The sequence below is a fragment of the Vipera berus genome (genome assembly GCF_964194415.1).
Source record: "Vipera berus genome assembly, chromosome: 1".
Taxonomy (NCBI): domain Eukaryota; kingdom Metazoa; phylum Chordata; class Lepidosauria; order Squamata; family Viperidae; genus Vipera; species Vipera berus.
In genome coordinates, this window is record NC_138202.1 from 86665047 (window position 1) to 86677123 (window position 12077).

General features: G+C 39.4%; 1 protein-coding gene across 5 annotated transcripts in view; it reads right to left on the reverse strand.

Moving 5' to 3' along the window:
• ANO1 (anoctamin 1) overlaps positions 1–12077 on the reverse strand; it is a 173859-nt gene that overhangs the window by 122949 nt on the left and 38833 nt on the right. The window contains exon 1 of one of the 5 annotated variants that reach the window (XM_081312899.1): positions 5701–5809. The exons of the other annotated variants lie outside the window; for them this stretch is intronic. Coding sequence (XP_081169025.1) covers positions 5701–5746 — 46 coding nt within the window. The 5' untranslated portion in view covers positions 5747–5809. Of the gene's footprint in view, positions 1–5700; positions 5810–12077 lie in introns of those variants that run through there. 5 annotated transcript variants of the gene reach the window in all.

Genomic DNA, 12077 nt, shown 5'->3' on the forward strand with positions numbered 1-12077 from the left:
AATAAACAATCAGCATTCCCACAAAGGTCTGTTCAGTCTGTCTAATTAATTTAACAGTTTTCAAAGGCGCTTCCATATATGTAAAAGAAATCTTCTGTTTTCTAAAATTACTATGCCCTTTAACCATTTAAAGGGCATAGTAGCTTCTTGGTATCACAACGTTCTTAAACTTTTTGTTTCTAAATTAAAAAGTTTAAGATAGTATTTTTTCTCTCTTTTTAATTCCATAAAGTATTTTTATTCTTATCTTCTGTTTGTAATATCCCTCTATGTTATGGTGTTTAAGAAAGTGAGAGGTTTTTATGCCATTCATATATGTCCATAAATGTTGCACAGCAGTCCTGGGTGGATTGATAATCCTTTGTCTTTCAAACCACTCAACTCAAGATCTTGCACAAGAAACTTAATTCCCGTGGTCTCCTTGCAAGGAGCACCTATCCAGAGTGCAAGTGCCTTGATCTCTTCTTCCTCTGGGTGAATCTGTCTCCTGGCTGCCTATTCCAGTGTGGTTCTGTCCAGTTCTGCTCACAAGAATAACCTACCTGCCAAAGGTCCTTACCAGGAAGCCCTTATAGAAAACTTTTAATAACTGTTATGAGCAAGTCAGAGCTTTTCTAGCAGCTGTCCAGCTAATGAGAATATTAATTATTGGACTTTTTTGCACACAGCCTTAAAATAATGGTAGGCAACACTGTGCCGTAATATTTTAGATTTCAATTCACATGAATTCCAGCCAACATTGCCAAAGGAAATGTTGAATTATGGTTCAAAATTATCTACCCATACTCTAAACCCAAGTTTAGCAGTAAGGAGGTAGATTTAAATTCATGTTGTTGTTTTTTAAATCCATCTTTCTGTCCTTGCAAGGTTCCCCCGACAGTCATGACAGGAAAAGTGTAAGCTTTACTTCTATTTTCAATCCAATTTACTAGTTATGTCTCAATTTATTGAATATGAATTAATTTAAACTATACCTGTTTTGATTTCAGGCCATATATCCAAAATCCCAAATTCTCCTGAGTACAATGTTGTATGCTGTATTTTCAGGGTAAGTTAATGTCTGCTATAGGAGAAAACAACATGGTAGAGCTGTTACAGTGTATTGCTGCAATGTCTACTGCAGTAATAGTACTTTGATACCAAAATGAAATTCAATGGTGAAAAAAGTAAGGTTCTACATTTAGGCAAGAAAAACCAAATGTACAAGTATAGTAGGGGGTACCTTGCTCAATAGTACTAACTGTGAGAGGGATCTTGGAGACCTAGTGGATAATGACTTCAATATGAGCCAGCAGTGTACTGCAGCTGCCAAAAAAGCCAACACAGTGCTAGGCTGCATTAACAGAGGGATAGAATCAAGATCACGTGAAGTATTAATACCACTTTACAATGCCTTGGTAAGGCCACACTTGGAATACTGCATCCAGTTTTGGTCACCACGATGTAAAAACGATGTTGAGACTCTGGAAAGAGTACAGAGAAGAGCAACAAGGATGATTAGAGGTCTGGAGGCTAAAACATATAAGGAATGGCTGCTGGAATTGGGTATGTCTAGTTTAATGAAGAGAAGGACTAGGGGTGACATGATAGCAGTGTTCCAATATCTCAGGGGCTGCCACAAAGAAGAGGGAGTCAAGCTATTCTCCAAAGTGCCTGAAGGCAGAATAAGAAGCAACAGATGGAAACTAATCAAGGAGAGAAGCAACCTTGATTAGTTTCTCCTTAGAAGAACTAAGGAGAAACTTCCTGACAGTTAGAACAGTTAACCAGTGGAACAACCTGGCTCCAGAAGCGGTGAATGCTCCAACACTGGAAGTTTTTAAGAAGAGACTGGACAGCCATTTGTACGAAATAGTATAGGGTTTCCTGCCTGAGCAGGGGGTTGGACTAGATGACCTCCAAGGTCCCTTCCAACATTATTATTATTATTATTATTATTATTATTATTATTGTTGTTGTTGTTGTTGTTGTTGTTCTTCTTCTTCTTCTTCTTCTTCTTCTTCTTCTTCTTATTATTATTATTATTATTATTATTATTATTATTAAAATGGTAGTTTGGCCAAGTTTACAATCACACGTGGTTACAAACTGGCTAACGTCTCTTCTTCAACAGTAGAAAAAGTGAATTGTGAAAACTTTTGAGAAGAATGAAATTCAGCACATTTCCCATTCCTGCCCATCAAACACAATTAGGCCTTTACCTTGCTCTGAATTATCATTCAGGGACTAGAAGTCACAAAAACTGACGGCAGATACAGTAATGCAGATTCCTTAGAAACATGATAACATTTGTTAATGCTTCCCTGGCCTGCCCCCAATCAGTATCTCACACATACTCTCAAACTTCTCTAGGAAACAGGAGGATCAACATAAACTAGAGCTAGAAATAACATTAATGTTTGTCTCACAGGGTAACATGCCTATGACTGGGAAGGATTATGACAGAGCAGGAAAGTAGTCATCTCATTTATCCTTTCAGTGAAACCACAAACTCATGAAAGAGAATTCCTGTGACTCAGAGGGACAGAATAACCATATTCCAGAACAATTTTCTGACCCTTTAATACATCTAAGTGGTTTACAAAAATCCCACTAAATGCAATGTTTTTCATGTCTCTATGGCAGGACCAAAGCTATAGCTCAGCCACCTACTAAATTAGCCTTCCCAAACCTGGTGTCCTACAAAGGAGATGTCAATGACTGCTGGCTGGGAATTATGGGAGTTCAAAGGTACCAGATTCAGACATCTGTGCCATATGTTGTCTAATGCTTTCAGAACACAGTGTATCCTACAAAACAGAACATTGCCAATACTGACAAGGAAGAGACAAGGTGAGTGGCAAACAGGTCTAATAATAAGTAAATAAACAGGGCATCTATAGTCTTCCAGTTGTTAGACTCCCGGCTACCTACCATCGCCAACTAGCATAATTAATTACCATATTTCCTATAGTCCAACAAATTCTGGAAAGTCATTATTTCTCTGTTTTCAGATACCAGGTTATAAGTGATCACTATCAAAAGTAATACTAAAAATCTGAATTTAGTTCTTTCTATGTCCTATACAGACAAAAAATGGGCTCATTTCAAGATTTTGTGTTGATTCTTCCATGAACAAAAATTGCCTTTCTTCATTCTTACCGATTATCCAGCTAATGGATGATCCAGAGGTATTGTTACAAGGTTAGAACAACAAAAATTCCAATTCTCAATTTGAGACAAAAAAAAAGTAGAATGAGACTTTCAAGGACATGCATTCGCACCTCCCACTTTTAGCTAATCAGATATTCTCTGTAGCTTTTTCAAAATACTATATATTTTTTTATTTTAATTCCATTTATATCCCGCCCTTCTCCGAAGACTCAGGGCGGCTTACAAGCTTAGCAGTAGCCTTCATTCTATGTATATGCCTGCTTATTAGGGCTTTCATACACCCCCAAGCGGCATTATTACAAAGTCAGCTTAATTGCCCCCAACAATCTGGGTCCTCATTTTACCTACCTCGGAAGGATGGAAGGCTGAGTCAACCTTGAGCCTGGTGGGATGCGAACCTGCACTAATTGCAGGCAGCTGGTGTTACTTAAGGAGGCATTAGCCCACTGCTCCACCAAGGCTCTTATATAAGGAAAGGCATCACAAAAACCTTTCCCCTGCCCCTTCTGCAATTAGAGAAGTGATTTTTTTCTATGATAAGAACCATGACATATAGATGAGGTAGTCAATAAGCATTGATAATAAAGATTGGAAGAGAGTAAGACATTCATAGTATCAGAGCAAGGGTCAAGCCTACTTCTGGATTTAATCTTTTTATGTAGCCCATATTTCTGAATATTCATAGAAAGCAATTAAGTTGTTTTCTATTGTTTAAAATGAATCTAATATCTACAGATCTTTCCCTAATGGTCTTTATGTCATGGAACTTGGCTAATAGTCAATGCTACACAACTATTCTGTAGAACTAAATCTACAGAATGTACATATTCTATTAGCTAGAAAAAATGCATCTCTTCTCTTTTGGAGTATATCCTACATGTTTAACACAGACTAATATAATTCTATGTGATCTAGGTTACTAGTACTAAGTTGAACAAATGAAAATACAAATGTTTAATAATTTATTTGCTCATTTGAGGTACAGATCTATAGATGCATATGACTAGTTCCCTATATATCCTATGAATAATAATCTGTCTTGTAGTACTTTGCACCCACTGGCCCAAATATTAATGATTAATGTCCTAAATTCTAGCTGACTTGTCTTTTTTATCCCTTGTGTTAAACTTTGATAAGGGCCTTTTTCACACTGACAATCAGTAATACCTACTACCCCAAAAAGTGCCAGTGATCAAACCACAGCTGATTCATATCAGGCTAATTTTCTTAAGTGCCCCTTGTCTGCACTTTCCTCCCCTTTAGCCTGAGACATTCTGGCTGGTGAGAAATTTGATGAGAATACAACGATACTTTTAGATGTGGGCTGAACTCCAATTCAGTATTTGGCTGCTTTAATAAACAGCTTCAGGATACTGGTGGCACTTCATGGGAATTTTAAAGAAGGAAGTGAAGAAAAGGGGTTCCCCATTCTATTCTTAGAATCAAACAGCCAGATTTGGCCTCATGATTACAAAGCATGGAATTTATAAACGGTGCCATTCTAAATTTACATTTCATTTGTATACAGTTCAGCTGGCCAGTTAAAGTGTTTCAACTTAACCACTTCAACAAAACTCAACTTAACCACTGAGTTTTGAAAAATCCTGGAAAGAAACTAGAACTATACAATGATTGTCACCTGTTGTGCAGCTCTGAAAAACATAGGTATATTAAATGGATATTAAGATATGAATGTGTCACCTTTATCAATTAGTTGTGGGGAATATGGAAGCACTTCTAAGATTCAATTTTCTTCTGCTTTTAAAAATTCTTCTCAATAGCCTCTCATTTTGGCTTAACCAGAAGTATTTTACCCATCCTATTATAAATGACATTCCTGATGATCTCATTACTTTTTACTTCTTTAACAAATAATTGTCAGATTTTTACCTATATACAGTATTTGTTACACACACACACACACACACTAGCATAGTCCCTATTATCAATAGCTAAGCTGCATGTTCATTTTATACAGTTATAAAGGAAGTTGGAGCACAATTCCCTGTACACTGAACACCACAAATAATGCCTGTGTAAACATTAGTAAATAAATGTGCGACCAAGCTAAATAATCAGCAGAAATATAGTTAATCCCATTTATATTTATGACAGCTGTTATTTGCATGGTGGCGTTTCAAAATCAATCTTCAAATAAAATCCATGCAAGAAATGAACATAAATTCATATGAAAACATTCCTTCTGCGGACCATAGGTGCAACAGAAACAATTACCCAGAGAATCGTCCTTGGGAAAAAAAATAAGCTGATCATCTAATGCTTCTCAAATATTAAAACCCCAAATGCATTGTTAAAGAACGCTGCTGCGTTCGCTCTTTCTTTCAGGAAAAACTGGCAGGACTACAGCGCAATGCCATCATATTCCATTTATGAGGAACGTCCAGATGTTCGGTGGGTGGGTTTTTTTTGTTTTGTTTGTTCACTTGCTACCCGGGAAGAATAACTAAAGCTAAAGGGAGAGTTTTCCGTCCCTGGTGCTGCGGCTGAAGCTGTATTTCCTTCCCAAAGCAAACGAGTAACACTTACATGACGCGCGGGCAATTCTGTGGAGATGAATCCCATCCTCATCCATCTCGAGGCGGCTGAACTGAAAACTTGGGGTAGAGAAAGAGACGCGTCCTGGATATATATATATATATATTTCCCCCTCCTCAGTCTGGCTCCCTTCTCTCCCGCCGGGCGCGTTTCATTCAAGGCAGCTCACAACCGCGTGGCAAGGCAGCAAACATAACTTGCAAGAAGCAGTTTAGGCAGTCTTAGGTAGGGAGGGGGCGGGGGAGGGGGGGGGAGAAAGGCAGCGGGAAAACGGGGCGTTTCGCCTCAGAAGGCGAAATCCTGCCAGGCGAGATTCCGCTGCTTTCCCCCGGACACGTGCGCGCGCACAACGCACATAGGAGTGTAACTTTATTGCCTGGGAGCCCGAGGTTTGAAACTGAGACTGGAGAGAGAGGGAGAGGGAGAGAGAGAAGGAGAAGAAATGACTTTAAAATAGCCCCGCCGCTCCTGCGACCACGGAGACCGGGCAAGAGACAGCCCTCCACGTGACTTCTGCCTGAGAAGAAGAAGAAGAAGAAGAAGAAGAGCAGCGGCGAAACCACTTGGAGAAGGGAGCAGGCGCTGGAGCTGTTGGTGCTTCAGTCGGTGCGGCTGGACTGCCGCCTTCCTCCTCATGGTTGTAAGCCGTGCCCTTCTAGGACAGCCGCCAATGCAAACGTTGCGAACTCTTTGCTTAAAGGAGGGCGGGAAAGAGGGTGGAGGCGGAGTGCTGCCGGCTGTTTTTCTGGTACCGGATCGCGAAAACCAGCCCCGGAGGACTCTTTAAGTCCGCCGGTCTTATTAGGCTAAAGGACTTTAAGAGACAACGCCTTTGGGTGAAACTTTGCTTAGTTTCGCCCGAGGCGCTTGGCTCTCTCGAAATCCACCCTCGGACCTCACGAAGTTTTCAGTGGCCGAGAGACCGGGGAACCCAACGCAGCCTTTTCTTCTTATGCCAAAATTCATCCGATTTGCAGGGAGGTTTTTAAGTGTGCCCAAAGAAATCTCTCTGTTGATAGTGTTGGGAAACCCTATAAAGGCAAATGCCTCGAGGAACCTTTGCATTATTGGTTACATGCTTCTGTTAGATACACCAAACATCTGGGGAATGTCGACCAAAAAAAAACACAACAAAACTGAATCCTCCTTGCTATTTTTTTCTCCATAACACTAAAGTTTATACTTAGTTTCCTCTCATATTTAGCTTCCATTTGCCTTGCCTTTAGTTTGGTCTCTCCCCCCCCTCCACACACACCCCTTTTATTAGATATTCTTCTATGCCTGTGGTGCCAACTTTGCCTCCCTTGAATAAATGGGCTTAACCTTACAGGATCCCAGTGTGACCCATCTGTACTGATAGTTGCATGGACCTTGGGCTAGGGAAAGTGTTTGAAAAAGATTCCATGGATACCTAGCGGCTACAGAGCATAACACAGTAGCTGATGGAATTTTTGATTCTTCTCCAGCCTCCCTGATGAAACGATGCTATTCTGGCTTTGAGGAAATTAAAATGGCAGCTTCTACCCGCAGTCACCTAATATTCATTTCAGAGTTGCTCCTACTATCATAGTGCAGTAAAGGTCATCCAGGGGATCCAGTAACATTGAAAGAGAGGAAACTTTAGGAACTCCTTTTGTCTCATGGGAAAGAGAGCTTCTTCAAGACTCAGTATTCTGGCATTAACAGAGGTGAGAGAAATTGAAGGAAAGCACTAATGGCATTGCACAGAACAAGACTATAGAGATTTGATGTTTTCCAGCATAATTCCCTTTAGATGCATTGACAACAACAATTCCTGGAAATCTCAGCCAGCAAATAAATCTAGGACTTGTAAGTATTTATTTATTTATTATTTATTTAATTCCATTTATATCCCGCCCTTCTCCGAAGACTCAGGGCGGCTTACAAGCTTAGCAGTAGCCTTCATTCTATGTATATGCCTGCTTATTAGGGCTTTCACACACACCCCCCCAAGCGGCATTATTACAAAGTCAGCTTAGGAGGTTGTTGGAGAAGAATGAAACAGAACACCTTGTCCTTACAATAAGCCCTGTTTGAATAACCAGAGAACTAGTGTGGACTATTTCAACATGTGTGAATGTATACTGAATCTTCTATATAAGGAAGTTACACCCATACATTTCCTAAATGCCTATGATCACAGACATTGTACGAGGAATAACCCTCAAAATAAGGACAAAAGGCTATCAGAGCATTCAAACTGTCAGGAACTATAGCAGACCCCCAAAACTCCAAGAGGAAATTGGAATCGCCTGCTAGTTTTAGGGAAACTCAACTCAAAGGGGGGATAAGGGATCGTACATTCATAGCTTGGGTAAGCCAATAGGTATTATATGATCAAGAAGAGTGTTTTAAGTATTTTGGTTTCACAGATTCTTTGACAAAGTGACAAAATTAGTGGACCAGAGGACATAATTTACTTGGACTTCAGTAAGGCATTGGATAAAGTAGACTACAACCTACTACTTGATAAGATAGAAAAATGTGGGTTAGACAGCATCACCACCAGATGGATTTGTAATTGGCTGACCAACCACACTCAACATGTCCTCAATGGAACTGCATCTACATGGAGGGCAATAAGCAATGGGGTACTGCAAGGCTCTGTTTTAGGCCCAGTACTCTTCATCATCTTCATCAATGATTTGGATGAGGGAATAGATGGGAAACTCATCAGATCTGCAGATGACACCAAGCTGGCAGGAATAGCCAACACTCCAGAAGATAGGCTTAAGATACAGAAGGATCTTGACAGACTTGAACACTGGGTGCTATCTAACAAAATGAAATTCAGTGGTGAAAAAAGGCTACATTTAGGCAAAAAAAAACCAAATGCACAGGTACAGTAGTACCTTGCTCAATAGTAGTAACTGTGAGAGGGATCTCAGAGTCCTAGTGGACAATCACTTAAATATGAGCCAGCAGTGTGCTACAGCTGCCCAAAAAGCCAACACAGTGCTAGGCTGCATTAACAGAGGGATAGAATCAAGATCACATGAAGTGTTACTATCACTTTATAATGCCTTGGTAAGGCCACACTTGGAATACTGCATCCAGTTTTGGTCACCATGATGTATAAAAGATGTTGAGACTCTAGAAAGTACACAGAAGAGCACAAAGATGATCAGGAGACTAGAGGCTAAAATATAAAGAATGGTTGCTAGAATTGGGTATGTCTAGTTTAATGGGGGAAAAAAGGACTACGGGGGACATGATAGCTGTGTTCCAATATCTCAGGAGGAACACTGAGGGAACACTGCCAGAAAGAAGAGGGAGTCAAGCTATTCTCCAAAGCACCTGATGGCAGGAGAAGAAACAATGGATGGAAACTAATCAAGGAGAGAAGCAACCTAGAACTAAGGAGAAATTCCTGACTGTTATGTGAATTGTGAATGCTTCAACACTGGAAGTTTTAAAGAAGAGATTGGACAACCATTTGTCGGAAATAGTATAGGGTTTCCTGCCTGAGCAGGGAGTTGGACTAGAAGACCTCTAAGGTCCCTTCCAACTCTGTTATTCTCTTCTGTTAGTATAAAGTGAACTTTGTTGAGATGGTGGAAACCACACATTAAGCCTGAGATAGGTTGATGTAGTGGTTAAAGTGTTGGATTAAAATCAGGAGACCATGAGTTCTAGTTCCGCCTTAGGCATGAAAAACTGGCTGGGTGACTTTGGGCCAGTCATTTTCTCACTCAGACTACCCCAGGCTCAAAACATAAGCTGGTTGGTCAATTCTTATTGCAACCACTGGATCAATGCTGGGTTAATCTGACCCTGCACTTGCAGAAAAATCCTAGGAAGAAAAAAAATACCTCAACCCAACTCATCTCATACGGTTGTTATTGTGGAGAAAATAGGAAGTGGAAGGAGTATTGGAATATTTGCTATTTTGAGCTGTATATGAAAAAAGTGAGATAAAAATATAAATAAATGCTCCAATTTTTAAAAAATATTAATTCGCACTAATTTCTTTATTCTAAAAAAAAAGCTACCAAAGGCATGATCTAGATCAGGGGTGTCAAACTGCCGGTCCATGGGCTGGACGTGTTATCCAGAAGCCACACCCACCCCATTGCCAGCAATGGCAAAACTGTCCCGATACATGTGACATCACGAGTTTGACATGTCTGATCTAGATGATGCCCATGAGGAATGGGATTTAATATTTTCTCCCCTGTGCAATCTGCATTAAGCTGCTGTTTAACCCAACATAAACGGCTGTGAAGGGCTGAAAAAGAAAGATGAATACGTTTTCCTATGATACAATGTAGAAGGTCAGTGAGCAAGTTTTATCCTGATTGAATTTTTCATATGAGCTTTAATGATAATGTTCTAAATGGGTGTAAATGTGATGCTTGCAAAGTAAGCCTTTAAATGATTGCTTATTTTTTTTAAAAAAAAAATTCAGATTACCATAATCGTGCAAGATCAGACCTGTTTTTCACATCCATTTCACATCCATGCAGTCCATAAAGATCAATAGATGAAAAACACATGTTTTGTGACTTTTGAATATATTTAAGCCTATACTATTTAAAAAGGACTACTGTTATATCCTTGGATATTCAGAATCCCAGCAATTTAAAGTATGGATTTTATGTTAAAATAAAGTATATGTTAAAGCTGGACTTGTTTTTCTGTTGCTTTGCTAGGTACTGTAAATAAAAATGATTATATCTTAGTAATTTTATTCAGAGGCTGAGGGATAATAAAAGGAGACAGGGTGGTGGTGTCAATTTGCGATTTCCATTAGGGAGTAACTCAGCAAATCTGAAGGGAGAAAATAAAGGGAGAACTTTGGCAGCTTCGGATATTCTGTTAGTGCAAAAATTATAAAGTAAAGTGAAATCCAGCTAGGTTGGATCTCAGAACAGCTAGCAATTAAGGCACCAGGCTAGAAGCTGGGAGTCTGAGTTTTAGTCCTGTCTGGAGAACACTCCTGCGAGTCCCTTGGACTGCAAGGCGATCAAACCGGTCAGTCCTAGAGGAGATCAACCCTGACTGCTCTTTAGAAGGCCAGATCCTGAAGCTAAAACTCAAATACTTTGGCCACCTAATGAGAAGGAAGGACTCACTGGAGAAGAGCCTAATGCTGGGAAAGATTGAGGGCAATAGAAGAAGGGGACGACAGAGAATGAGGTGGCTGGATGGAGTCACTGAAACAGTAGGTGTGAGCTTAAATGGACTCCAGAAGATGGTAGAGGACAGGAAGGCCTGGAGGAACATTGTCCATAGGGTCGCGATGGGTTGGACACGACTTCGCAACTAACAACAACAGGCATGAAACCTGATTGAGTAACTTTGGGCCAGTCATTCTTTCTCAGCCCAATTCACCTTACAGGGTTGTTGTTATAGGGAAATAGGAGGAGGAAGGAATATTAGGTATGTTCGTTGCCCAAGTTATTTATAAAAATAATAAATATGGGATAACAACAACAACAATAATAAAAAGTTGGAAGGCACCTTGGAGGTCATCTAGTCCAACTCTGCTCAGGCAGAAACCCTATACCATTTCAGACAAATGGCTGTCCAGTCTCTTCTTAAAAACTTATACATACACAGCCTAAATAAAATAACTAAACAGCAGAGCACATTCCCTTAGTTCCCAACACTATCAAATCATCTGGGGAGAATTGGGGACTTCTGAAGCAGATCCAAGTGCGTGGGAGCTACAGGGAAAGAAGGAGATGGGAATGTCCAATTGAAAAATCCCAAGTTCTATTTTTGCCAAAGGATAAGCAATATAATTTCTTTTTTTAGGAGTTTTGTGTTCTGTCTTTAAGGCTTAATCTACTTTAGCTAATCAATAAGGTGGATCAGATGGCTGAATACAAGTGGGGGAAAAATACCAAACCACTTAAGCAACCAAAAGAAAAGCACAATACTCTTTATTTAAAATGCATTTTGAGATATTGTCCTTATTAAGTAATGCAGTTTTTACAAGTACAACAAAGGACCCTAATTTTGTCTGCTTGTTTTTTAAAAGCAATATCCCCAACTATATTTCAACACAGAAGTAGCTTCATGCTATCTTCTGCTACACATTTGTTTCTTCAGACCTGCTTCTAATTATTTTTTAACATACGTATTATATATATGTGTGTGTGTGTGTGTGTGTGTGTATATATGTATATATATATATATATATATATATATATATATATATATATATATATATATATATATATATATATATATATATATATATCTTTCTCCCATATTTATAGGTAGTATCCATAGTTTTCTCCAATCCACCTCTCATTTTCGTCACCACTAGTGAGATAGGCAAGTATTAAGAGAGAATGATTTTTTCCAAAATCTGCAGACAAATACATAGCCAAATTTGA